The sequence below is a fragment of the Papilio polytes genome, unplaced genomic scaffold, assembly GCF_000836215.1.
Source record: "Papilio polytes unplaced genomic scaffold, Ppol_1.0 DF822733.1, whole genome shotgun sequence".
NCBI lineage: Eukaryota > Metazoa > Arthropoda > Insecta > Lepidoptera > Papilionidae > Papilio > Papilio polytes.
The window spans coordinates 2,065,181-2,092,894 of NW_013526471.1; the positions used below are offsets into that span (position 1 = coordinate 2,065,181).

Genomic DNA, 27,714 nt, shown 5'->3' on the forward strand with positions numbered 1-27,714 from the left:
TGACACGAGGTACGATTGAAAAGTGATTTTTTTACGCTCGTACGAAAACCTATCTCGTGGGCGTAAAAAGTCTGCTGACCTTGAACTTTACCGCGGCGTACAAAGTCTGCCCGTGCGAACGCACGCTTACTCACACCTTTTACTCTTAAAATTAATTAGGAAACGTTTCTTTCTTATTCCTAGGCATTTCGAAACTGCTGCTTCAAATATTCTTAGGAATACTTATAGTAATTAATTATACCTCGCTTCAAGCTGATTGAAGTCCAAGAATAATAATGGACGACCACGCCGCCATGTTTCAGATCAACCCGCGCCAATTCCTTGATGTAATCCTTCAATTCTTCCAGCATCGACTGATATTGTTCCCCTAAGAATTGTCGATCCAAGACTACGGCTGGATTAAATATTGTAAATTAATGAAAAAAAGATTCATACATATTAAATATTTGATATATTTTCTTACCAATTGAAGCATTCGCTGTGATCAAAGATGGAAAATCTTCTGCACTTCCTCGACACGATAAATATAATAAAAGCAGCACCCATAGCTTCATTTTGTGTCCTCACATGCACTTCATCAAAGGCTCCCTTCAAAAATGACCTTCCAATCATAATTCTTATTATAATTTTCGATATCCAATCAATAGCAGTTATTATTTCAAATCTAATTAAGAGGCAGGTGGCCGCGTTGGCATCGTAACGTTTAATATAGAAGCGTAAAGCAAGTGGTAAATGTTTAAGGGGTAGCGTTACCTGAACTTTCAAATACTTAACAAAGGAATTATACAGCGTGTGTTGTTCTTCATTAATTTTTTTCGCTGTTTCTTTTAAATATTGCTCCAAACACAGTTGGCTTGATTAAAATCAGCGGAAAATTGTATTAGAAATACTAAAATCTTGTTACACATTTGTTAGAATGTTCATTAATTGAATTATTCAAATGTAACGTCAGCAGTGTCTTACAATAATTACTATAATTAACTCTGTGCTATCCTTTTGTATGTAAGTTATGAAACAATTTAAGAATAGATCATCCTGTATTAAAGTGAGTCTGCTTAAAAGGTTACCGAAATAAATTATGCACACTAATTGTCGACATTCACCAAAACTCCGACGTTTCATTACGAACTAGTCATTTACTCATTTTTAATTCATTCAATTAAAGCTACCTAGACAAGCATACTTATCTATACAAAACTTCGATGATAGCTAACTTCGTGCTGTAAATTTGCAATAAAACTAACATCTGACGATACCATACTTGCGAAAAGTATAGACTTACAAGGATCTTATGGCACTTTTTATGACGTTGACGTCTGCTAGTTTTTAGAGTTACTAGCAAACTAAAAATACCTAATTTTATTCGAAATACTCTTTTGATGAAAACAAAACGAAACCATATGCAAACGATTTGGAACTTATGATCTGAGAGCCCTTAACAATTGTTTACTGTTTAAATTGACACCTCTTCACAAAATTATATAGGCTTAGGATTATTCAAGCAAAGTTGAGGTAGACTTAATATTTTTTTTGTTTTTTCGTCCAGAATTAACAACAAATAGTAATAATAAACTAGCATTATCACCCTCATCACCCCACATTAGATCAGCACATATGATTTTGTTTCAGGAATTTTGAAATTATGAAAATGGCAACAATCACCCGGGCAGTTTCCGCTTCCTCATTGGTCAAAATATGACACTTTTCCGATGACAACGTTAATTCTTAAATTTTCCAACTGCCATAAGATCCTTGTAGGCAGTTTGACATTGTCAAGTGCAGACAAAATAGTATTTTGCGACTATTATTTTGATAATTGATAAGCATAAAATGCCTAAAAAGTATTCAAAATGTTTTGTAACAGTGGGTACTACACGTTTTGATTTACTAGCCGAATACATAACATCAACATCTGTGCTTCAAGCTTTAAGAGAAATTGGTTGCGAAGAATTAACTTTTCAAATAGGAAACAGTGCTATCAATCCAGAGGAATTCGAGAAAGAAGGCATCAAGCTTAGTTTGTACAGATTTAAAGACTCGATACAAGAAGATATTAATAACGCGGACGTGGTAATAAGTCATGCGGGAGCTGGGAGTTGTTTAGAAGCATTAGAAGCACATAAACCTCTATTAGTCGTCATAAATGAAGAATTAATGGATAACCATCAGTTAGAATTGGCTGAACAGTTGCAAGTTGATGGACATTTATATTACTGTACTTGTGACACTTTAGAAAGTACTTTAAAAACAGTTGACTTCAATTTACTAACTCCATTACCTAAGTCTAACTGCTCATTGTTTGTTAAATATTTGGACGATGTGTTTAAAGTTAAAAGTACTTAGTAATAATGATTATTAGGTTCTTCCACTAGTTATTAAGAAATATGAGCTGTTAGAAAAATTTTTGATGTATATTTGTATATATTTTTGTTATCTAAATGATAAGCTAATATATATTAATTCAGTTTGGAGCTATGATATCTGTAAAATTACCGCATGTGTATTATATTTAAAAAAAATTGCAAAATAAAGTACCAACATTGTGGTAAAATTGGTTAAATAAAACTGCATTAAAATTTACTATCTTAATCTGTTTCCTATTAAGGGTCCTTAGGTAAAATATGCCAAAGGATAAAACAAATCTGGTTTTATTTACTTTTTACATTTCATCATCATCATCATCTCCTTATCCTACTCCCGTAGGGTCGGTGCAACAGGTTTTTGTCCTCCACATAACTCTATCATACATCATCTCAGTCATCACTCCCTTTTTGATCTTGTCACCTTTTACACAATCCATCCATCTCCTCCTAGGTCTAAACTTTTTACATTTGTAAATAATAAAACCATAAAAACATTCTGTAGTAGTATTTATTGAAAAAATACAGATCATTTACAAAAAAAAATCACAAAACAAAACTACTGTTTAAATTATTTTAGCATTTATATTACAAAGAAATAGCACAATACATATTTAAACTAGTTTCTTAGCCTCAAAGAAGCTCTTGAGATGCCTCATCTGCCAGTAGCCGATACCAATGAGTACACCCGTCTGCAGCAAACTCCACCACAATACACGCTGGTTTGTGCTCTCCGATGTTTGTCTGAATCTCTCTTCTCTTTGCTGGAAAATAGAATTATATTAAAACACATTGTATATAAGCTAGACAACAAAAGTTGTCTAAGTAACTACAAAGTAAGATAGTCATAAATTGAGAATAGAATTATTATTTTTCCACCAACTTTTCTGTACTTTATCAGGTCACAATGATTACATAACATTTTTCTCTAGAAAATAGGAGCTTAATTGAATATTACAAGGTAACAAACAAGCAAGCGGCCACCAAAACCCCATCCCTATGTTTTGACACTACTTACTTTAAATGTGTGGATAAATCCGAAAAAATGTCATGCAAGACTAATAAAAAATACAAGCCAACAGCAGTGACAAAAGCCTTCATTGTCCTTAAGAATTTTTTTTAATAAAAATTATTAATAGATTTTTGTTAATTTACTAATATTTCCTTTAACCATTCCAACTAAGCTCTAGGCTTGTGCAAGGATATAGTTTACGACAATAGTCGAATAGCGGGAACCCTCGACCGCAAGATCGGTAGTCCATACTCCAAACCATTAGGCTATTGGCGCTTAATTTGGCATTAAATTTAAACATTTGCAAATGATAGTTTTATAAAATGTAAACAATTGAAAACATTTAATATGCAGAAGAATCCACACAGAACAAGCTAGTACAAAACAAACAATATATTTAATATTTAGTATTCACCCTTTGATAGCTCTGCTCTTTAGTGATTTGGTGCACCTGATCCAGTAATTGTCTGATTCTAAGCTGGAGTTCCGACAACTTGTCCTTTTTAGCTACACTCGCATAGTCCACTGCATGCTCTCCCACTTGAATATCTAAATGTACCTGCAAACATAATACAATTACAAATAAGATAATAGTCAACTATCTAATACTAGCTTTCATCCGCAGGGAATTAAAAAAAACAATAGTGAGGAGTCTATGTGTTCTTCCAGACTATCCTCTATGTATATGCCAAATTTCATCTAAATTTGTTCAGCCATTGAGGCTACAAATTCTAACAAACATCCATCCATCCACCTAAATCTTTGCATCTATATTACTAAGAAGTAAGATTACACTTGCAAAAGGTTTGATGTTTGTTAGAGTTTGAATAAACAGCTGAGAGGATCTCAATGAAATTTGGCATAGATGTAGTGGATAGTCTGGAAGAACACATAAGCTACTTAGATTTATTTTTTTCAATTCCATGTGCTCATAGTTGCGGGCGAAAGCCAGTAGGTTATAATGTGAATATTATAGTGATATTCTGTATAAAAATAAAGTACATTATGCAAATCATTTCAGTAGAAACACTATAAAACTTTCTGGATTCTACTTGAGTTTATTTTTAAATGATACAAGGTTGTAGCCGCTGTGACACTGTCCAGTAGGTAGTTGTAATATAGTATGATATAAAAATAAACTATTTAATTATAATGGCAACTTGATTAAGCAGACTAATTATTGTTAGTCATCCAGATAATGGAAAATTCAAATATATATCTCTATACAAGTTCAAGAGTAACAAATATCCATCCAAACTTTGGCATTAAGAACATTGGTAAGATATTCAAATTGAAATGGTGTAGTAACAGTTGTTCAAACAAAGTGTGCTAAGAGTTATAAAAGCAAATACACTATTGTCCAAATTTTTAAACTTGGCATACAAAATTATAGCTTGTCAATTTATAAATTGGTATGCCTAGTTTTGAAAAAAAGCTTTTTATAAAGATATTTACTTAAGACACCTCATTTATAACATTGCTGAAGTGTGGATTATATTCTAGCACTAGTATACAATTCTATCAATACATTTTTTTTATTGTCTTGTAAGTTGTATTGTATTGGAATATATAAATGTTCAATTTTAACTATCAAGATGGTTAAAACTTTAGGTTTATGAATTAATGTAAACTTACCCTTAACTGAGAACCACTGAACCATGATGTACTATTAGAATACATGCAGATTACATGTTCACCGGGAGTAGTGGATGTGAAAGAGTACATTCCCTCTGACGAGTACACACGGGAGAGTACTATTTTGTCATTAGGGTCTCTCACTTCTACATGCATTCCAATACCAGGTGTGGATGGCATGAAACCTCCAGATCTAGGATCATATAACTCCACTTTGTAATTAACTGAAAAAGATGAGATATTGAGTTTGTGCTAAATGATTTGAAAATAAACGATTAAGTACATTTGTGAATTGCTGAAAAGGTACCGCAAGTCTTTTCTTTCATCAAGAGTTAGCAAATTGTTCATTTGACTAAATTTACTAAAATACAGCTTTAAACTTTATTAAAATATCTATAAATACGCTACATCACGAAGTCTTTACAAAAATAAATGTCCTAATACAAAAAGAAATGTGTTACCCACCTATAACTGTAGTGTCGTCAGGGATTTCCTCTATGAAACATTTTCTTTCACCCTCTGCTATGTGAAAATATAATGCTGAGGTTACATCTATTAATAGGAATAATGCTATAAAAGAGGATAATTTGTAAAACATATTGTTTTCGTATTTAGAAAATTAATATCGGCAAATCAGCAAATGTATCGATATGACATGACACACGTCATCTTACGCTACATTTTGTTTGTTTCGATTCACGCTTGAAAATCTTTGTAAGTTCCGTTGAACTGGATTAAAATAATAATTTAAGGTCTAATCATTACTAGTATTTACTGTATTAAAGTAATTTGAAATTGTTTATGTTTTGTTATCAATTTGAATCAACAAATACCTGAAAAATGCAAGTTTCTGTTGGCATTATGTGTTAAATATTTTTGCCTCTTTCTAAAAATAAAAATATGTGTGCTGCTGACGTTTTGACATAGATTTGACACTGACATTGACAAAACAAATGCAATAAAAACACCATCTGTTTTACTTTAGTTTTTATTTTATTCCTGTAAATATTCTTTACATTACATAATATTTAAAATATTAAATTCATGCTCGTCTAATAAAATTATTAAAATACGTAATTTTCTTAAAGAAAATGGATCCAGTTTTTCTGACTGTAGCTATAATTAGTGGCTTAAGTTTGATTATATTTACATTTGCGTTTTTCCGTTCATTTAAAGACCGACCTCAACGTAAGTTTTATTTTTTTTAACTATGGTGTCTAGTCAACAAACAATTGCAATAAAGCTTTATAATTGGTTTTGATAGCTCGAGCTACTAAACCCACCGCAGTTGCGCCACGCGATGGAGGCCCCAGCAGGGTACAAGCTGTCAGGAATCAGAGGGCTCGGATGAGAGCTAATGGTAAGTTTTTAAATTAACAATAATGAAAATCAGGTATTAAAAATTTTATCACCGTCAGAAAGGTAATCTATCTGTGAGTAACATGGGCTATAGGTATGTATATGTAAGAAATTAAAATATTTTCAGCCGCACGTCATCAAGCAGCACTGATTGAAGAGGAGCCCGCTGCAGTGGAGGCAGCAGAGGTTGAAGAAGAAACTGCTTCTAGTAGTCAGAATGTAGAATTTGTAGACAAAATGGGGGCTAAGGTAATAGAAATTCAAGTTAAAAAAATTAATAGATATATGAAGAGTAGTTTGTGGGTTTATTTAACATTTTCTGTGACACTAAAGTTTATTAAACATGTTAAGAATTGGAATAAAACTGTACTTAAACTTATAATTAATGCATATGAATATTCTAGAATGTTCTAGGAAAATAGCTGTAACATAAGATATAAAAACATATGCTGTTAGTATTTATGACTTTAATAATGTTGTCAACTTCATACAGAAACGGGCAAAAGTAGAAGCTAAAATGGAAAAGAAGAAAGCTAAAGAGGCCGAAGATCAAATGAGGGAAATGAGGAAAATGGAAGAACAGAAGCTTGAAGAAGAAAAAAGAAAACTAGACGAGCAGAGAGAAGTAAGAACCCATATTCTTTCAATCTTTTCTTTTACATTAGTATAGATAAATATTATACATGTCTAAATAATGTTTTGGTCATATCATTTGACCATATGGGCACAAAATTCAACCTTATGTTAGTCACAAATTTAATTCTTTATTTATATAGGAAGAAGAACGAAAAGCAGAGGAAGCAGAAAAAAAGGCAGAGGAAGAACGTAAGAAACGTGAACAAGAGGAATATGAAGCAATGAAGGCAGCTTTCACTGTGGAAGGAGAAGGTTATGATGAGAATGAGGAAGAAAATAAAGATAATATGCTGAAAGATTTTATTGATTATATTAAGGTAAATTAGTTCATATATCTTTTTTAGAAATAGGGACAGTAACAATTGTGTGAAAACCATTTGGTCTCTCCATAAGGGTCTTTTTAGCTCCATTAGGCATTTAGGCATTTCTTGGTTCTACATAAATAACCAAAATTTACAAATCTTTACAGGCACAAAAGGTTGTCTTACTCGAAGATTTGGCAGCACATTTTAAGTTGAAAACTCAAGCTGCGATCGACAGAATAACTGATCTCCAAGCGACAGGCGAACTTACAGGAGTTATTGACGACAGGGGAAAGTTTATTTATATCTCTCAAAAAGAATTAGAAGATGTAGCAAAGTTTATAAAACAACGTGGGCGAGTGTCCATCACAGACTTAGCCGAGTCAAGCAATGAATTAATTAACTTGAATCCAGTTGCTGTGTCTTAATTTAAATTTGTCACAAAAGCCATTTTACTAAATGTATATAAAATATATATTTTTTTCATTTACAAATGTTCACTTTTTATTTTCAACACCAATTTCAGTGACCAGTCTAATTGGTTATTTTTACTTGGATTAAAATTTAAATACACATGTAGAATCAATACAAATGTTTATTAAATTATAAATATAAACAACATTATTCATCCAATTCATAACCAAACATATCTTTGCCTTTCTCCACTAATACTAAACTTGATTCTTTAATCCTGTCCAATATCTCCAAAAGTTTTGACTTTGTGAACACCTTATAAAGACATCTGTTTTCTCCGGCAATCAAATCACTTAATTTAACTGCTTCTTTGTGATTATTGATATCATCATCGCTTTGCAGTATCTTTAAGATCAGTATAGTAACTTCTGGAATGCACAGTTTCCTCAAAGTCTCCAGTTGTTTTTCTCTGTCCTGTTTATCTTCTTCTGTAAAGTTTTGGGAGGATGTGCCATCATTTTGATCTTGCAGCCAACCACCGGGAAATAGCAGGACATCATATAATATTTTTTTAGCATGTCGAGCTTGATAATATACAGTATTTTTCCATTGAGCCTTCTGTTGTTTAACAACCGCAGTTCTTTGTTCATGATGAACTTTATCAGAGAAAGTTGCATCGGCTGACAAGGGCTCCACATCTTTAGGCATTCCACTTATATACTGCCTGTACCATGTAGCAAAACATTCTAGACCTTCCAGATATGTTTTTAAACACAAATATTCCCGAAGTTCTGATGAACATGTAATTCTATCATTTACAATATTTGAAAACAATTTCTCTAGATTAACAATACATGATGATGCTGCATCAGTGTTGCCTAGGAAAATAAATTTCCTTGCCATAGCATTACACAACCAAAGGGCTTCTATTTGTTGGTTTTCTATCAGGGAAAGCCATTCTAATGAAGATATAACATTGTCAATTAATGGTTTATCCTTTTCAAAGGCAGTTTGATTTATTGACATTTCAATATCACCATAACCTTCTTGGATTCCCGCAATACTTTTTAAAATAGCCAATCGTGCTGATGCGGCAACATCTAAACCTGCATTAATACCAGCTTTGACAACACCTTCTCTCAAATTTCTTTTGTATATTTTATCCATAAATTCTGCATATAAATGTATTTGTCTATCATTTGGCAGTACTGAAGTATAATATGCTATAAGTTCAGGACTCTCCTCTGATCCAGTAATAAGTGTGTTCACCAGCTGAGTGACATATTTCTCCAAAACAGTATCTCCAATATCATGATGTGGGTCCTTGCCCATCAGTCTCAATACCAGTACCAAATGTGCAAGGAATCTAACAAATCGTTCATCACCATTCTCCAGCCAATTCAAAGAATCTTGCATTATTGCTCTTACACTACCTAACATTAAATACCTCTGGCAAATTTGATAATTTGATTCCCTTTTACCATTCATAAGAGCTTTAATAGCACTGAATATTTGCTGCAAGGACATTTCTTCTACATGCAGTTCTTTCTGTAATAAATCCATGACTTCTGTAGTAGTTGTATTTGCTTCCGCAGTGGCATGATGTTCATTTAGAAATTTATCAACTCTTGCAACAATTTGTACTCGGAGATGTGCCCAAAGCAAATCTTCCCAATTTCCTTGGCAGATTGGAATAGCACTTGCTAAAGAGCCACACAGAATTGCTACTGTAGCTCTGTAATGCATATTTTCCGTAACATTATTAGCTATTCCCAAAGCACACCATTTCCAAAGGTCTCTAGAAGGATTTCCAGCAATTTCTACAGGAGAATTAGAGTTTTCTCTTGGTAAATAATGAAGCAACCTCCAGCCTTGCAGTGCAGCACCTCTCCAAGCTTGACCAGCATTGATACAAAGAGACACTGCTTGTTCAAAGTTACCACATCTCACTTCTGTGAAAATTCGCTTACATAAATCATTATCATCCTTCTGATCATCCGAATGAATAGCTTTCTTTTGACGTCTTGGTGCATCAGGGTCTAAACAAGTAACCATAGCCGTGTTCTTCTCCTTATTAAACAAACTATTCCCAATAAGGAGCTCATGAAGAGTGTTTCCCCAATGTATATCATTCCCTACCACTGTTGCCGAAGTCTTTGTTGCCTCTTCTTGGTATGCTGCAGTCGTTTCAAGCCAATTCACCAATACAAGCATAAGTCGCAGTCCAGAATCCGTTTTATATAGAGCATCGACTAACGTCTGCTGAGACAAAGTTACCTCAGTTATCAAACTGTCTAGCGACTCTGGGTGATCTAATAGTGTATCCGCGTACAAACTATATAGAAGCTTCCATGTGTTAGCTTCCTCAGCTAGCCAATAGTTATGCGCATTATATCTATTCCATGGTTCAACAAGCTCCAACGACTCATAACAAACATGGGCTAACCTCTGCAATGTATGTAAGACATCGCTGGGCCGGCTCGATTGTATTATTTTAAAGAAAGATTCACTTAATCCACCACCGGCATTTCCTGCGTTCACGATGGTAGCAGAGTCATCTAAAATCTGCCTTAAACTGGTATCGTTTAAATGTCTGGAAATAGATGTTTCGTTTAATATTGACGATAGATTTAACGTATCTTCTCTGGCTACTAAAATTCTAGAACGTATGTTTTTTAACGGTGTAAATTGCGTCGAGTGCAGTTGAAAACTGTCGTTATTCATAATTACTGCAAAATATTGACTTCACAAAAATACAAACTTATTTGAATTGAAATCAAGCTGGATTTTGGATATTTTAAAACTATGAAAGAAACATTGCGCCAAAGCACAGTTTTGCGCGCCTTGAAACAGATTATAAATTTGACACAACGGATAAAGGTAATAAAAGCTGCGTTAAATATGATTTGTTGCAATTGCATAAATCCTGTAAAAACAAGTTTACCTAATGATGGTTTTAAGTGACGGAAAAGAACATAATTTTTGATTTCTATCTCAGGTTTCTGCATAGTAAACTAGTAAACCAACAAGTTGAAACATTTGGTAACGCTCACAACTTAATACTGACTAACTTAAAAATAAAGATTGTTCAATCCGATTGTTGAATGGATTCCAAAGTATTTTATTTCTCAAAAACTACAGAATGTTTCATCTTGTTGAACGTAATAGAATTTACTTATTCTTTTCCACTACAACAGGGAAATTTAAGCTACTGTAATTATCTCTTAGATAATTAAAATAGTCATTAACTCAGCTGAACTTATCACAAAACATTGTCGAAAAATACTTCGTCCAGGTAAGAATAGAAATTTAAACAGTTTTCAGATAATGACAAAATTTCCAAATATTTAATTATGATTTTTCTGCATGTTTGGGAAGAATTAAATTATCTTGATATAACTTTTAAAGTGTGAAAAAATCACTTCAAGTATTTGATAGTAATTGGTAACAACTCAAGTTTTACTTTTCTACGCAAGGTGAAATTTTTGAAATCTTAAAAAAACCTAAGTATAATAAATTAGACATTTCGATTTATATGACCAATTTTTTTAACAATAGGAGATTTTTTTGCATTACAATTTCGTACCTTACCGTATCCTTACTTCACTTCAATCTTCCTTTCCCCCCTTCGTATAAGATAGTCGTTGCGTGCAAAAGGTAAGATATTTTCTTAATATTTAATAAATAAATTCGTCTATTTAGAAAATAAAACATTAATATATTAGAAATGAGCTAAATTAGCTCTTACTACTACAAGTGAAAGAATTTTTATCAAATCAAATGTAAAAATTACATTTCTACTTCTTCAAACTTATGAAATTAGTGAATAGTTCAACATTTTGAAGTATTTAACTTGAATAATCATATGAAGTAATTAAATTAGTTGATTATTTGTTTTTTTATTGTACAAGTTAAAAATCATACCATAGCTGCAACTTTGTTTTTTGTGAATAATTTACATTTTTATATTGAAAAAGAATATTGATTTCCTTTTAACGTTTTTTTTATATATCTACAATACGATTTTACAATACTTGTAGATTTATAAACTTCAAAGTTAAATTAATTAAGTATGCCATACAAATATTACAGGAGAATTGCAAAATAATCAACTTCTTAGATTAATAAAATCCATCATATGATTTTTATTTATTTTTCTAAATATGAAGTTTTACCAAACTACAAATTGAAGAAGGCAAGGAAATTAGTTCTTTCCGTTTGTTACACTTTGAAATTATGTTCAATGCGAGAAATATTTTATTATTTCCTTTAACTCAATATAATTCAACATGTATTTATAACTGGATTTATAAGACTACCATTAAATACCAAATTGAGTTATTGTTAACAGTGTTTACTATTATTTTTTTTATTTCCATCATGTCAAAGAACATTTTACAGAAGTATATGTTTCATAGGCAACAAGTTTATATTATTATTTCAAATATGTTAAGATTCTTATAAAGAATCCTCTTAAGCTTTAATTTGCTTATAATTATAAAATGTATTGTAAAATAAAGTAAATGAAATACATTTTCAAAATCTTTTGTAGTATAAACATTGTTTACTTTTTTCTAAGTAAAAGTATAGAGATTATGTTTTGAGTAGCTATAAGTGATGGCATTGTTTAAGTAGAAATATAATAACAAGCTAAAATATAGCAGGTTCCCTATTGTGAGTTTTGTATTAGTGGAATGACTTTAAAACTAGTTCATTTGGTTAAAAGTTTACAGTTGTTTAAAGGCAGATACAAACAAATGAATGTTAGTACATTGCAATATTTCTTATACTGAGGTTGTTTTATAGTTATTAATTCCTTAAATGTGAATAAAATTTTGGTACAATTGTTTTATTTCTCTATTTTAGGAGTAAGCTGCAATGAAAGCCCGAATGATGAGATTGAAGTCACAATATTGTTTAAAACACAGGTAAGAATGGATTCAATACATATTTGTATATAAAAAAGCGATTCATTACATTGAAAAATTAATTATTGTATCCTAAATGTTGTATGTAATGTTGTTGTTGTAAGGTATGTTCTTTTTAACTTCTTGCATAACATCCTAACATCCTAAAAATATCATTGAATGTTCCATCATGAAACCATGATAAATGAACCAGTATAAGACATCTGCAGTTTATAATTTTATTTACAAAACAATCAATACATGTTATTGAAGTACAGAGCTAAATAATATATTATATAAATAACCCCAAAATAAAGAAAAAGTTTGTAGTAGATAGCCAAAAGAGAAACTTAAGTTTTTTTACTACTTTCAATTATATTATATCTGTGTTAACATTAGTCTACTATAGCAGCATGAATTAGTGATAATCGAAAAAAAAAAGTTGAAATGCATAAATTGCTACAATTTTCAGGAGCATAGTAAGGCTTAAATTTAAGAAAAGTTTAAAATATTAATCAATGGTTTGCAATAATTCTCAGTCTCAGCCTCGAAGCTCTCGGCATTGACTATATAATTTCCCTATATACATTTCTTTTCTTTTCTCGATTTTATAGCATCTCAGATAATGACGTATAAGTGACGTGCTGAGAACGATACGAATTACGCAATTTCATAAGTCTGTTGTACTGAGGAACTGAGTTAAATTAATTTTATTGGATAACTTTTATATCATGCTAGACGTGGTTTTTTTTTTTTTATCAAAAAGTCATCAACACAAAGATTAAAAATATTCCTTTAATTATACATCGACGACATCGACTTTATATAATCTGTGCTCTTAATCGAACCGGAAATGGGAGTTTGAGTGATTTTTAAAAACGAAACAAAGATTTGTTCAAAAATCTGCAAGATTCGTGCGAACGTTAAAATGCTTTAATTACTCTTGTATTTATAAACTCAAAAGATGGCAATTATAAAATACTATAATGAATTTCGTCATAATTTCATCAAAATGGTTCCCATTGTTGAACAATAGCGTGGCGGTAAAGTAAATGCTATCATTTGAATGACTTACTTTCTGAAATTAATCTATATATGTAAAAGCTTGTTCCGTAATTATTTTTTAATTCATCAAAATTTTGTAATTATATTTCTATTGTACGCATCTACCTGCTATATTTATAAGTACTTTTATCGTCACACATTTGACTTTACCGCGCAAGTACCAATTCATGTCATGTTCGCCATCTCTTTTGCACAACTTTTCTCAGCATCTAGTGTTTGGTGCAGAATACGTTTGTTCGCTAGTATAAATTGGTTATTTAAATAGAATTTTTTGTCTATAATACGCCCTATATAACCAAAAAATTGTTTTCTTTTAGTAGTCAAGTGAATATTAATTTATACATGTCCATACAGTTCAATTTATTTAACGCGACGCATCATTGGCTTCCCGTAAAAGTGTTTTAGAAGTGTATCATTTCCTGTTTCATATCATACAGAAACAAGCAACTGCGATCGCTAGCGTATTCTTTTCGTTATCACGTGGGTCAAATTTTGAATAATGTGGATATCTGTGATGAATTTTTATTGTTTACCGTGCGATATTTGTGTTGTATGAGTGCATGCTGTATAAATACACAAAGACCGGCCTGTAATCGGTGTTAATCATTGTTTTCAGGTGTGCGGCGAGCGGCTCCCCGCCGTATATTTGGTACATGGAACCGGCGGGAGACTGATAATGGTTGCCACGAATTGTGTTGCAGTGGTTACAGTGTTGTGAAGTAGTGTTGAGTGTTGTTACATAAGGGGAAGATGGTTAATTTAGAGAGCCCGCCCTGACGCGCCTAGCGGCGTCAGCGACGGGCGGCGCCCGGGTCATGGCCCCGGCGCTCTCCGTCGCTTCCCAAGATCCTTTCGACGCGATCGAAACCTTCGAGAAACCTCCTAGACGGGCGCTAGCGTCCGTCAACAACCTCGCAACACACATGGAGGAAGAAATGGGCCTCCAAAACCAGCCTAGCCTCGCTAAGGACTCACAAGAGATGGAACAAATTCTGGTCGACTTGGGCAGTAGTGATATCGCTCAGGCAGACCTTCTTCAAGCTATCAAGACCTTAGAATCCGGCGGCGATGCATTATCCACGGGTGAAACTGATGCCATTTTTCCGTTATCTGGCTTTGATTTGACTGAAAATGCTGATTCGGAAGGAGACGCTGCCGAGGATAAAATTAAACTGCTTCAAGTGAGGTTAGAAAGACGTTGCGCGTTTTTACAGCGGCGATTACGAATACTCCAGGCTAGAGCTATAGGCAAAAGAGTATCTGAGGAAGTGGCTCAGACATTTGAAAAGTCCACTCGAGGAGCCAGGAAAGATGGTGGAGGAAGACCAATGGGCTTAAAAGCTTTCTTGAAGAAGATTGAGACCAGTGCTACATTACAAGCTAGTGCTGCATCTAGGACGCTTGTTGGGCCTAAATATTACCGTGCTAGTACATCTAAAGGGGATGCATCCAGGTCTGCATCAATTGGTATATCATCAGGGACATTGGCTGGCTTGGAAGATACAGCAGGGGCATTGCGGTCCAACTTGTCAATGGTCAAAGTTCAACTGGACTCGGATGCCACAGCATCATCCTCTGGAGCAGAAAGCAATGATGAGGCTGTCAATTATAATAATCCACATCAGGAGAAAATGCCAATGTAAGTATATTCACTGTTCTCACATTCTCATCTTTACAAGTGCTTTATAGTTGAAAAGCCAATCTACTACATAACATTTACTACTAATATAATCTTTAACAATAATTCAAGTTTAGAAACACATACTTATTTGGCATAGACAGTGAATGAGATCCTAAATGTATGTAAACAAAGGTTTTCTTTTAATGTATTATGAATAAATCAAAATGGATGTAGACAGTTTTTTAAAAGAGGGGAAAATTTTCTATTACATTGGTGTTAAGATACAAAACTGTGCAGAACTCCTATATCATATGAAATTAGTTTGTTATTGTTTACCACCTGTAAAAAACAATAAAGTCATAATTGAAGTGCAAAAGACATGATTAAATAATTTCTATTGTATCTGTTTTCTGTGGGCTTCTGTCTACAATTTATTGCATATTTTTATTGAATTGCTTAATGTTAAATAATGCCATTTATACACCTGTATACCTTTCTAGTAGTTAGCCTTAATAAACTTTAAAAAGCCTTGATTACTTTGAGAAGAGAGTTTCTATTCTATTTCTTGTTTATGGATCTCCCACAGCGGGAGAAGAGAGTTAAAGTAAGAAAAGATATTCATGCACTCAATTTATACTTACTATAGTTATATTGTTTATTAGATGTTGCCTGTGACTTTGTCCATGTGAAATAATAAAATATATATGTTACTCACAGATAAATTACCTTTTTAATGGTGAAAGAATTTAAATCAGCCCAGTAGTTGCATGAATCAAATACATATAAACATTTTAAAATCCATATCTTTCTTCTTTATATTAGTATATTTAAATTTCATTGGATTTTGATTTCCAATAACTAATATCTGTAACTTGTGCTATATCTGACTGTAAACAGAAACCTTTAATAACTTATCAAAGTAGGTCAATTGAATGAGATTTTAGAAATTGTTTAACTATTATGTCTATTATGTGGTTTATTGCTATAAGAAAGTTTATATTTTTCCCATTGGTTAAATATTGCACAACAATTTCTAATAGGTCAAATTTCACTTTACTATTATTGCATCATACAGTACTATTTAAGATACTTCTATACAAGAATAGAAACTAGAAAACTGCCTATTTATGACAATTTTAGTTCAGTTTTTAGTTATACCATGTTTTTAGAGTTCATTTTCACAGCTGCTGTTTTTTTAAAAAGGATTTTGTTACAAATAAAAGGCTTGTATTTAATTCTATTTATAGGTCTAACAATTTTATGCTTATTTTTCAAGGGTCCTTATCTCCAAAGCTTTGTTGAAATCCTTTAGTAAAGTATGCAGACTTATATGTATTGTTTTTGTTTACAGTGAGAAGCGAGCTCTGTGGTCATGGCAGAAGACAAGAGCATCGATAGCGGCGCGCTGGTGCTGGCTGCAGGCGCAGGTCCAGGAGTTGGAATACAAGATACGGCAGCACAATGAATTACACAAGCAGGTATGTCTGATGTTTGTTATCTTACTTATTACTAACATGCAAATGTTTAGATGGATGGATGTTAAAAGATATCTGAAAATGTGCAATGAATTTTGATGAAATTAGGCATAGATGTAGAACACCGTCTGAAAGGACCCTTGGGCTATTTGTTTTAGTTTTTTTCTTAATTCCAGGCAGACAGAATCATAGGAATCTCCCTAAACTTCTAACCAGTACTTTCATTAAGTTGTGATTTGACCTTTGTGTACCCTCAGCTTTATTTACATATTATGTATATATGTACCTGGATTTTCATTGACCACAAAATCAAACATAGGGAATTAAATTATATAAAATGAAATTATATCTAAGAATACAATATATTTATATTTTTATTGTAGTACTAATGCTATCACTTGTCTTTGATTGGGAAACATAGAAACTCCATTAGAAGTTAGATAAAAATATAGTAAATGTAGTGCCCATACTAAACCATGACCTTGAATGTTGTAGCTGTCTAAATATGCTAATGTTATACTGATAGACATGTTAAAACCTGTTCTGAAATTTAAATAGGTTAACACATTTACTGTTACCTTTTACATATTGTTGCCAGGGGCTTTTTCTATGTTTATTTTAGTTTTATAAATTCTGCAGGGTTGTCATATCAAAGAGTTTCTATTTAAAATTAAGTAACTGGCTGGTTTTAACTGAATGATTTTTTTTTCATAAGAAGTATTTCATTGAAATAGATGTAGAATGAAATTTTATGTAGATTTGGATATTACATTACTTTAATTACTAAAATAACTTTATGAAAACATGCTAGGTAACTAACCATGAGAAAGATACAAATTAGTAATATAAATACTGTTTTCCATGTAAGATTTACATTTCTTCTAGCATAAATTATAATACTTGAAGAAGTAACTAAGCAATTTATCAGATTCCTTATGTTTTGGATTTTTTTATATCATTCCAGGTTCGAGAAGCAAAAGGCGCCGTGCAGTTAGAAGGTGAGCCTGTGGGATACGAGGGGTCTTTACCCGGAGATGACGGGGTAGCGACGTGCGCCAGGGTACGGCCCCTGAGGAGGGACACGTTCAAGAAGAGAAAGTTGCTGCAAATGCACAACTTGCATATCGCCACCCCTAAGGCTGCTAAACCTTCGGATGTAAAGTAAGCATGTTATTGTATAAAATATTTAGATTAAAGTTAAAATAAAAAAGTCGTACAAAGACTGTGCTTATTGAAAATTCCATATCTTTGCCTATAGCTTTTAGTTAGAGATTTTATGGTTATCATGATGTTTTAAATTTAATTGAATGCTCTGTGTGTGGTTGTCTCCATACAAAACATATATTTGAAGCTTTCACATATCATGACAAATCCTTTGTAAGGATTGGTAACAAAATTTTCCGGATAGGGGCAAGTAGATGAATTATGCGTTATTGGAAGTAGTATTTGAAGTAGATAAATTCTTTAAACCAGATGTGGCCAACCTTTACGTAATTTTAACTCGTTCGCTCTTCGTACCTTTTTAGTGCATAAAAATTTTGTAATCATGTGCCAATTGTTTTCCACCCCTGCTCTATGTGTTTGTATGATTGTAACATGTATGTGTATGCAGATGCAGCTGCCGCTACCCTGCGGAGAGCTGCGCGGTGTGCACCGGCCGCGCGGAGCCCACGCAGCCGCGCTGCTGGGCCGCGCTCTCCGCGCAGCAGCGGGTCGCCTTGCTGGACCCCGGGTACCATCCCGTGCTCAGCGACGTCAGAGGTACCGCAAACACCACACTACATACACCACACAACTACATACACAACACAACTAGGTGCACCACACAACCACCTACTTCACACAGTCAAATAAACTATGCACCTTATACCACTGAACCTATTTTCGGAATTTAACAGTGATAGAGGTTGTTTTAATTTGTTTGCATGAATGTACTGTGTGCCAGCAGAGGCCTCTTTTAGTCCACTTTCCCTTTTCGTACATCTATGGGAAGGGGATTTGGATTTGTGTATTTATATCAAATTTTGTTTTCGTCATACTATTCGCTATTAAAACTGTTTAAAATGTGTATTTTACAACTTCAGATATATCTCCTGCGATCCACATGAGCGCTTTGACATCGCGCGCGTGGTTCCGGTCGCGGTGCAGCAAGGCGTACCGCGGCGCGCACCACGCCGGCACGCCGCGCCCGCAACATCCGCAACATCCGCAACATCCGCAACACGTGCAACATATGCAACACTACACCACAACTACCACCAGCCCGCACAACAACACCGTCAAGAAACATCCCACAAGTAAGTAGATCATTACCATCACTATATGTCCCTACCAAGGGCCCTGGAGCCTATACTATGTTAGTGACTAGGCCATAGACAACAACTCTGCACTGAGGGTTGACTTCACACGTATCTTTGAATTTCTTCACCATTATGTGCAGGTTAACAATGTTTTCCTTCACCGTAAGAACTTTAGGTAAATTATGTACATATAAAATCGAAAATCAAAGATCACATTGGTACAGCGAAATTCGAACCCAAAACCTTTAGGTTGATAGATTGTACCAATCACTTGATTTAAAATGGAATTTTCCCTGTGAAATAAGTAATCTAAATCTCTATTTAACCTATGTTCTTTATTATGTTCTACATTTGTGAAGTTATTCTGGAGATATCTTCTATCAAATATCCATCTATCCATCAAGATTTTGAATTTGAATAATCTTTTTCAATAACTTGAAGAAAAATTGTAATTATGTGAAAATTAATATGAATGTAATTTCTATTTTCAGGATTGAAGCGAGGCAGACCTCCATTGTCGAGAAAAATTAAAGAGAGGGAAAGAGAGGAAGAGAATTCCACTTCTGGGAAAGAGAGGTGAGTGAAACCGAATTTTTTTCAAAGATTAATACTAATTAAATGCTAGAAACGTTAAAGAAATGTTTTTCAAAAACCTTAACAACCCAGACAATAATTAAAAAGATTTTAATGTTCACTAGTATAGTGTTTTTTCTACTAGCTAGTTTATAGACAATATCGTTTTAAATTATTTATTCTAAGCGAGATTTGCTTCCACTAGTAGAAGATGTTCCTGATTTATAATTGCCTTGGGTTTATTAAAAACTAAACTAGACGACTAGTCAAGTAGTTTAATAGTCTATACTGATATAAAGAGGAAATATTTCTATTTTTGTATGTATTGAAATAACTCAAAAGCTAGTCGGCCAATTTTTGAAAATTCTTTCACCATTAAATCTACGTTATCTTACTTCTTACTAATATTATAAATGCGAAAGTTCAGATGGATGGATGGATGGATGTTTGTTAGAGTTTGTAGCCTAAAATGCTGAAAGGATCTCAATGAAAATTGGCATACATGTAAAGGATAGTCTAGAAGAACAGATAGGCTACTTGGTTTTGTTTCTTTTTTATGCCACGCGGACGGAGTCGCGGACGAAAGCTAATTAGGCTATATTCTTGTTATTTCTATACTTCACCCGGACGAAGTAGTGAGCAACAGCTGGTCGTTAATGTAGAAATTGATTTTATTTAGGGTCTGTTCCACCGAATTGTAAATTGATACAATCCAACGTGTAAAATATGTAATAAAAGTAGCGTGTTTTTTTCCCTTATCTGGCAATGTCATTTTTAAGGTATCTGAGCATGTATCAGCCAGTGGTGGGACAGGTTCTCAGTTAATTTTTTTTTTAACATAAGGTGTCAAACGAGCAAGCGGCCATGTGAATCCACCGAAATGGAAAGCGACCGCTGCCCATAAACATCGCAATTGCCGTTGCCTCTTAATTGACGGAGGAGAAGACGCACTTAAAGTGGACATTTTTCTTTCATATGCGTCTCCTCCACCGTCAAAACCACTTTTCTTTCCCATCCTGTCCTCTCAAGAAAACCGTGGAAAGGGAAAGGGACTAAAAATTAGGCCTGCACAACACTAATCAGGCTGTACACGGAATTGCGTCCACTTCACGCCTGTTTTCGGTATATTAAAGCGGGCTCTACCACTGTTTGCAGAAGTCGCGGGCGCTGCAGCACGGAGTCGCGCGCGCGCCGCCCCTCCTACGACATCGACAACATCGTCATACCGCAGAGTGTGGCCGCCGCCACGCGCCCGCAGATACTCACCTACAAGGAGATCATCACGCCCAAGTAATATATATATATATTTATATCTATACTAATATTTAAAAAAAAACTACGTATAACTCAGAAATCTGACAATTTTCGTGGATAAACCGTATCTCATGTGTTACTTTTAACCCTTAAATGTTAAAGTTGTAAAATACTACGGTCAACAAAATATATATGTTTGGATGCTAGATCTTTTTATTATAATACCGATCTAACATTAAATGTGTTTTTCGAATGATTTGGAAAATCAGGCGTTTAGGGGTTAAATCAGTGCCAAATTTCTATTAAACATTGAAGTATTGCAGAATTTTCGCGTAAACATGAAATAACAAAACTCTTTTTATTAAAAACCCATCACTGTAACATGCTATGTGATATATATTGTTATTTAATAAACGGGGTAACTTAATTGAAAAAAATTGTGATGCAAAGGAGCAAAATTGCCATGGTATCGGTCATTGTTAGCCAAAATCAAAGAAATTTGTTGTCATTGGTGTATTTGAATTTCAACATTTGCAATTTAGAATTTTGAAAATGTAAAAAAATTGAGCTTTTATAAGAGGATGACACCGCACGGGAACAGTTGGTTTTTAATTAAATAAAATTGTGTAATCTAAGTAGCACTTAAACTTGTTATGTCAACAGATGGAGAGTTCTCGAACTGCCGGAAGTGCCGCTAAATAATGGCATTAACAAGTCGAGTCGAAAGTCTGTTGATAGTGAGGTATGTGAAGTTCCCTAATAAACAATTACAAGCCTTTCATTTATAGGATGTACATTTTTAAAACCTGTCGATTTTAGTTGTTAAGCAACTTGTGTAATGTAATAGAAGTACGTACTCAGGCTTGCATTGTCGACATTTCTATATTAATATTTTATTAACGCTACATTTGTCGAGTGGCGGGAACGAAACGACCAGGTTTTAAAAATTAAAAAAACATCCATTTATCCATCTAAATATTTGCATTTATCTATATACAATAATATGAAGATTTATAATGTTGACATTGTAAAATCATTTGCGAATCGAAGACACTGAAACGAATTTTAAACACTCCTTAAAAATGGTAATGGAATGTATAGTTTACGCATGGTTTTAATCAAGATACTGTTACATATTTAAATGTTTCAGTATTACCAATAATTGTGTGATTTACTACTGAGCTATTTATTAAATAACGAAAGTCAATTTTCTAGTATATTTGCATACTAAAATGTTTCAGGAGGAAGATATATCCGAGGCGGCGATGGTAGCGCGCCACTCGCGAGCAGAGGTCAGCGAGCGTAGCCGTTATATGCGGAAACAGCGCTCGCGGCGATCCTGTCATGAGGACACCCAAGCACATCTACTGCCGCAGTCGCAGGCGATGTCCCAGACAATGCCCCAGACGGTGCCCCAGTCAATGCCCCAAACGCTGCCTCAGACAACGCCCCAGACGATGACCCACGCGCAGCCCCAGCAGCTCGAGCCAGCGCCGTCGCCGCAAATGCATGAGGCAAGTACTTACATTATCCATCTGTTTTTTTTTTTTTTGTATAAGAGCCCTCCACTTATGACATACTAGAGACTAAATATTTTCACACTTGTTAGTTTAAAATGGGGGTGATAAATTAGTAAAACGCTACGAAAAGGGAACAAAAAGACGAGGCAACAGCAGAAAAGGAGCAAGAAGAAGTGCATTTGAATTTTGAAATATGCAATTGAACATAAAAGAGTTACATACAATGAAATATAGTTTTTATATTTTCTTGTAGTAATTAATAAATGTATTATTTCAGACAGTGAGACCATACTCGCCGCGTCGGTTCCCACTGTCCGAAGACACTTACCAGGCGATGGTATCCAGCATGCCGCGCGCGCGCACCCCGCACACGCCGCACACCCCACACACCCCGCACAACCCCCACACCCCACACACTCCGCACACACCCCACACCCCGCACACCTCCTCCGAGGACATGGACGTCGAGAGCAGCCTCTCCCCCATGTCTCCTCTCATCTTTGACGGTGACGACCCTGATGATGCGGAGTGGAACCCCACCTCCGAGCGAGGGGAACGACGGAAAAGTGGCTTCAGATGAAGATAGTGTTTAAATTCAGTGTTTAGTGAATGTGATGGTTAAATTTAAATAGTGTTTATTGTTGATGTTCCCGCTCTGAAAGTTATCGCAGTTTGTTTTACATGGAATCTATAAGTCCTCGGTAAGTCCAAGATCCAATATTTAATGTCTTGCTTCTTGATTTGGACTCAATATAAAGGAATATAATGATATTCCTTTGAGATTTGTGATATAGAGTTTCTACTGTATTTGCCTGTGATCTCTATCCCTTCAGTTTTAATTGAAATGTAAGGTTAGTAGATTTAAATGTATAGATTGGTTCTGATAAAATGTTTTGCCATCAGAATGCAAGTTTAGTTAAAGATAATTTCAAAACTGCGTGATTTAAAATCATCAAAACGTCATTTCTTTGTAGCAGCTATACTTCTCTTTTATATATAACTTTCATATATTAATTTATATGATAAATGTATTAAAAAGTATGGAAATAATTTACTATACAAATTATAAAGAAACAATTGTGAAAACTATATGAATTTTCGACAATTTCTGTGTAATATGTAAGAAATGAATGTTTGCATTGTTATTTTTTTCTATTTGAGACAATTTTTCTCGAATATACCAGTGATAAAGTAAATATTATAATATAAAAAATATATAAAAAAACGAAGTTAAGAATTTGATGTCTAATTCCAGTTGCTTTAGATATAAATCTATGACAAAAGTTTCAACATAAAAATGTCTTGTCACAGCTAAAATTTGATTATATTCAAATACAAAAATGCTTTTTGATTTATCATTAAATTAGATTTGCATAACATTGTTAATAAAAGTTTTCAAATAGTTTATAATAAAAATAATGCATTTAAATAATAGAACAATATTTATCAGATAAAATAATGAAAATAACACCTTAATGACTATTCAAATGAAATTTTAGTTGTTAATTAATATTTCTATGACATTACACTTCAAAAACTTATTTAAATATAGGCTCTTACTGCTGAAGAACATAAATAATAACTCAGTCTAAATTAAAACACAAAAACAAACAATTAATAATATAAATATACTCTAAAAAATTACTAAGTGATGATGAAAAACAACTTATGGTAAGAGATATGAATGCAATTTTTTTAGAATTTCATTCCTCATGTCTGATGTTCGTTTTGTGCAAATACAGAATATCAAAGATGGGCGAAAGGCTATTTGTTTTAAGCACCACTAGGTTAACCATAGAAGCAAATCCTAAAAATAATTTCAATTGAAAAATTTTCAGACCGTTTCTAAATTAAAATTACTGTAATTCTGCATAATTTATTATTTATTTCATATTTAAAATTCGCCGATTCAAAATATATCTTACTAATACTTACGAACTTGATGAAATTTCGCATAGATGTAGCGTATAGTGTGGAAGAACACATAGGCTACTCACTTCTGTTTTTTTTTTAATTCCACGCGGACGGAGTCGCGGGCGAAAGTTAGTAAGTCAAAGCATAAAATAATGGTTGAAACAAATAGCCCTTCACCCATCCAAATGAAACTATGGAAATATGGGAATCTAATGACACCTTACACATTCAAATCAGTTCAGGCATTAATTACTCAATTGTCACATATATAAAAATATTGTCTCACTTTTACCACAGAAAAAGACAGGGATGGCAATATTTCGCATGAGTGTTTTTGCAGTTGGAACCATCAAATCCATTTGTCTCGCCAGTCTTATTTTAAAAGTACTAAAAACCTTTAAGCACTGTCGCTTGAACTGCTAAAGCTTTATTATTGTTAAGAAATTCATGTAAAATAATTGTAATGAAGTTTCTTGTATAAATTGTAACATATAATTATAAGATGTCCTGTTTCTTGATGCTTGAGTTAGATAAACCGGTATATGTTGATCCCTCACATTCCTTGAACGATTCAAAATGATACAATTAAAGTATCCCGTTTTTGGTAAAATGTCAATTTCAAAGATTTCGTAATTTTTCTGGATTATTACAATTTGTGTTTTTTGTATTAAAATTCGGTTACTGCGTATCCAAAGGTTTTGCTTGTATTAAAAATGTCTCATTGAAGTAAATAAGTTGATAAAATGTGTATTATATAATCTAAGTTATATCCAGTTTTTATTATTCCAGTCCAGTGAATTCGGTGCTGGCTTACAACTATGAAAGTGTATATACTTGCTGCTAAATGCAGTATGTATTGAGGTGTTTTGTTTAAATTTACCGATTAAATCCAGTACTGGATTGAATCGCTGGACTGGAATAATGTAAACAGGACTTTAGTTATAAGATGTAGTTTTTATAGCCCGGAGTTAACGCAAAGCGATTATGTAAATATTGTAATATTTGGGCGTTGATTGTAAAACATAGAGACTGTACAGAAATGCCTGGGAATCTCTGAAAGAGTTATTTTCCTAAAAATTTCATAAGTTTCAAAATTACATTGTTCTAGTTGTATTGGACATCTTGAATGTTTATTACATGACTTTGGTGGTTTTTTTAAACAATAATTTGTGCTAGACGTAAATTTTTTCAGAACATAAAATATGTTAGACTCATTAAAACAACTTCGATTTTTTTTATTTCATCTTTAAACATTGTCATGAGATAGTATAAAACATTTTTTTGGTGCTTTTGACCTATTTTATTAATAAATTTGATTTGTCTCATTGAAGATATAAAGGTGTCTGAACTATAAACGCAGTACAAACTGCAGGCTCTTGTATTAATATGTCATGATAGGATTCCACAGTTTTCTGTTATAACAAGTGAATTGGCTTTCAATTTTCATTATATATTGTACAGTGTGTTGTATTTTAGGTATAGCCCAACCAAAAATATAAAAATCCTGACATGGTTGTTGCCGTAGAGGAATATGGGGTAGGTTACCTGCCCCCCACCCCTTCCACTCCTAGACCTAGTCTAGATTATCAAGCAATGTCCTTGCCTAGAAAGAGTTAATTGTCGTTTTTCTGTGAGCAAAGTTAATTCCAAATTTTCCCTCAAAATAGCAATGGTTCTTACATTTCTGGTCGGGCTATAATGTTGTAAAATAAGTTAATTTTAAGTTAAAGGAAATGTGATACTTGCGGATTGCTTGGGGAGTGCAAGTTATGGGCTATGTTTTGTTTGTGCTTGATGGGACTAATTCAGTTCAAAGAGGTATTTAAATAAATACAAATGGTTAATTAGAGTTTTAAATGAGTTGATTTGTCATAAAATTATTAAATAAAAATGATTTTTGTCAATTGTATGTGTTAAAAACATTAAAACCTTTTTCACCAAATAACTAAACTCTTTTAAAATGAAGAATATTGCATCAGATTAAATAAGAGTCTAAAGGTTATATCCCAGTTAACTTTAAATTAAAAAAAAAAAACATTTTAGTCTTGGATTTATTTTCCTTGTAAAACTGAAATAGTCCACACGCATATTGTTTGAAGATTTCTTTAAACAAATATGTAAATTTGATGAAGTGTTTTTATTGTTTTTACTTTGAAGGGAAGCCAAAGTCTTCTTGTTATTTGTAAGAGTAGTTTAGTGATGACGCGGATGTTAGTGTACACAGATAATAAAAGTTAAAAAATTAATAAGTTTTATGTTTGTTTTATTTATCAGCTGCAGAGATTAAAAAAATAGAGTAGGAATAGTTGAAACTTCACTTTAAGCGTTTCTCATATAGTCTCACCAATAGTGGACCTAGTAGTTTGAGGTATTTCGATACATATAAAAATATAAATCTTTCCTCTTTATAATATTAGTATAGATGTAACAAATAATGGGTTCGTTGTTGTGGATTTTGGTTTGGGTTAACTCTAGCAATAAAAAGGTTCTCTTTTTAAATAAAAAAAAACAGCAAAATGAAGGTTATAATATTTTAATTAGATTGAATTTAAGTACATTAACAATACAAGCTATAATTAAACATGTAAAAACAATACACAACCTAACAATCACTACAATGGCACAATTTACAATACAAAATCTTACAAAAACTAAATATGCGTTTTTTAGCATAATTACAAAATGCTGTATAATACTGCAAGTCTGTTGTGATGATGCACAGCCTTTTGTGAAGCAGAATAAATGCAAAAGGAATGTCTATTTTTATTTCCTATTTAACATCAATTATATTACTAAATTCAGCTAAAAAATACATCTCTATCAATATTAGAAAGCAGTTTCTTAAACAAGAACATAAAAACTGGGGAATTTTTATAGATTCAAAAAATGTTTTCTGAAAATATAAGCATACCATACTATTATTGTATTATTGTAAAGTCAGTATTTATTTCCTGTATTCAGAAAATCTTCAAAATAATTCAATCATTAACATAAATTAATGTAAAATATAGTAAATAGGCGGATTACAAAAATATAATAAAAAATCTAGGGCCAGTAATCTGTTTTAATACTCTTCATGTTACTGAAAAACCTTTAAATAGATCAATTTTAAATTATCGCAAAAACAAGTGACAATGTAACAATAATTGGTAATTTAAAATTTTCAAGCCAATAATCGCTTTAATTCTACTACCTTTTTATATATTAGCTACAATAAAATTCCAATACATCAACATTCTCAATTACAACGAGATTCATTTTCCTATGAGAACATGTGCAGCTATCAAATTGAGTGAACACTACTAAATATCTAAGTGGAATGAGAATTCTTATACTATTTACCTACATTCATATTTTCAAAAAACTG

The 27,714-nt window shown here is 32.9% G+C and overlaps 6 protein-coding genes across 12 annotated transcripts in view; 3 read left to right on the forward strand and 3 right to left on the reverse strand.

The window, feature by feature from the left end:
- LOC106105821 (glutamate receptor 2) overlaps window positions 1–1,214 on the reverse strand; it is an 11,966-nt gene extending 10,752 nt beyond the window's left edge. The window contains exons 1-3 of one of the 3 annotated variants that reach the window (XM_013286278.1): window positions 754–1,214; window positions 464–588; window positions 242–367 (exon numbers count right to left, since the gene is read on the reverse strand). In XM_013286278.1, coding sequence (XP_013141732.1) covers window positions 242–367; window positions 464–554 — 217 coding nt within the window. In that variant the 5' untranslated portion in view covers window positions 555–588; window positions 754–1,214. Of the gene's footprint in view, window positions 1–241; window positions 395–463; window positions 589–753 lie in introns of all 3 variants that reach the window. The other 2 variants (XM_013286276.1, XM_013286275.1) reach the window with 2 other exon arrangements.
- Window positions 1,215–1,728: 514 nt separating this feature from the next.
- LOC106105705 (UDP-N-acetylglucosamine transferase subunit ALG13 homolog) lies at window positions 1,729–2,718 on the forward strand. Its single transcript, XM_013286132.1, has one exon. It carries the CDS (start codon window positions 1,831–1,833, stop codon window positions 2,341–2,343), a length of 513 nt encoding a protein of 170 aa, XP_013141586.1. The 5' UTR covers window positions 1,729–1,830; the 3' UTR covers window positions 2,344–2,718.
- A 186-nt stretch (window positions 2,719–2,904) lies between these two features.
- On the reverse strand, window positions 2,905–5,674 carry LOC106105693 (transmembrane emp24 domain-containing protein eca). The gene is made up of 4 exons (XM_013286119.1): window positions 5,473–5,674; window positions 5,008–5,231; window positions 3,788–3,931; window positions 2,905–3,124 (listed from the first exon to the last, which is right to left on the reverse strand). Exons 1-4 carry the CDS (start codon window positions 5,603–5,605, stop codon window positions 2,975–2,977), a joined length of 651 nt encoding a protein of 216 aa, XP_013141573.1. The 5' UTR covers window positions 5,606–5,674; the 3' UTR covers window positions 2,905–2,974.
- A 314-nt stretch (window positions 5,675–5,988) lies between these two features.
- LOC106105770 (DDRGK domain-containing protein 1) lies at window positions 5,989–7,776 on the forward strand. Its single transcript, XM_013286207.1, has 6 exons — window positions 5,989–6,195; window positions 6,272–6,367; window positions 6,494–6,615; window positions 6,860–6,991; window positions 7,143–7,319; window positions 7,472–7,776. The coding sequence occupies exons 1-6, from the start codon at window positions 6,099–6,101 to the stop codon at window positions 7,730–7,732; spliced, it is 885 nt and encodes a 294-aa protein (XP_013141661.1). The 5' UTR covers window positions 5,989–6,098; the 3' UTR covers window positions 7,733–7,776.
- A 105-nt stretch (window positions 7,777–7,881) lies between these two features.
- On the reverse strand, window positions 7,882–10,572 carry LOC106105769 (nuclear pore complex protein Nup107). The gene has a single exon (XM_013286206.1). It carries the CDS (start codon window positions 10,440–10,442, stop codon window positions 7,926–7,928), a length of 2,517 nt encoding a protein of 838 aa, XP_013141660.1. The 5' UTR covers window positions 10,443–10,572; the 3' UTR covers window positions 7,882–7,925.
- A 333-nt stretch (window positions 10,573–10,905) lies between these two features.
- LOC106105788 (KAT8 regulatory NSL complex subunit 1) lies at window positions 10,906–23,750 on the forward strand. Of its 5 annotated transcripts, none has more exons than XM_013286231.1 (12): window positions 10,906–11,013; window positions 12,585–12,646; window positions 14,307–15,329; window positions 16,663–16,789; window positions 17,751–17,947; window positions 18,399–18,547; window positions 18,871–19,083; window positions 19,578–19,662; window positions 20,815–20,949; window positions 21,577–21,655; window positions 22,155–22,427; window positions 22,711–23,750. In XM_013286231.1, the coding sequence occupies exons 3-12, from the start codon at window positions 14,506–14,508 to the stop codon at window positions 23,011–23,013; spliced, it is 2,385 nt and encodes a 794-aa protein (XP_013141685.1). In that variant the 5' UTR covers window positions 10,906–11,013; window positions 12,585–12,646; window positions 14,307–14,505; the 3' UTR covers window positions 23,014–23,750. The 5 variants fall into 5 exon arrangements, with proteins under 5 accessions (XP_013141685.1, XP_013141684.1, XP_013141683.1 ...); XM_013286230.1 differs by lacking the exon at window positions 10,906–11,013 and adding an exon at window positions 11,245–11,375; XM_013286229.1 differs by lacking the exons at window positions 10,906–11,013; window positions 12,585–12,646 and adding an exon at window positions 13,871–14,170.
- The last annotated feature ends 3,964 nt before the right edge of the window (window positions 23,751–27,714 follow it).

Coding starts and splice junctions, on each gene's coding strand:
- LOC106105705 (XM_013286132.1), top strand. CDS start 1,831: ATGCCTAAAAAGTATTCAAAATGTTTTGTAACAGTGGGTACTACACGT.
- LOC106105693 (XM_013286119.1), bottom strand. CDS start 5,605: ATGTTTTACAAATTATCCTCTTTTATAGCATTATTCCTATTAATAGAT. Junction 5,232..5,472: donor TGACGACACTACAGTTATAG/GTGGGTAACACA, acceptor CATCTTTTTCAG/TTAATTACAAAGTGGAGTTA. Junction 3,125..3,787: donor AAGAGCAGAGCTATCAAAGG/GTGAATACTAAA, acceptor TCTATTTTCCAG/CAAAGAGAAGAGAGATTCAG.
- LOC106105770 (XM_013286207.1), top strand. CDS start 6,099: ATGGATCCAGTTTTTCTGACTGTAGCTATAATTAGTGGCTTAAGTTTG. Junction 6,196..6,271: donor ATTTAAAGACCGACCTCAAC/GTAAGTTTTATT, acceptor TGGTTTTGATAG/CTCGAGCTACTAAACCCACC. Junction 6,616..6,859: donor TAGACAAAATGGGGGCTAAG/GTAATAGAAATT, acceptor AACTTCATACAG/AAACGGGCAAAAGTAGAAGC.
- LOC106105769 (XM_013286206.1), bottom strand. CDS start 10,442: ATGAATAACGACAGTTTTCAACTGCACTCGACGCAATTTACACCGTTA.
- LOC106105788 (XM_013286231.1), top strand. CDS start 14,506: ATGGCCCCGGCGCTCTCCGTCGCTTCCCAAGATCCTTTCGACGCGATC. Junction 16,790..17,750: donor ACAATGAATTACACAAGCAG/GTATGTCTGATG, acceptor ATATCATTCCAG/GTTCGAGAAGCAAAAGGCGC. Junction 21,656..22,154: donor GAAAGTCTGTTGATAGTGAG/GTATGTGAAGTT, acceptor AAAATGTTTCAG/GAGGAAGATATATCCGAGGC.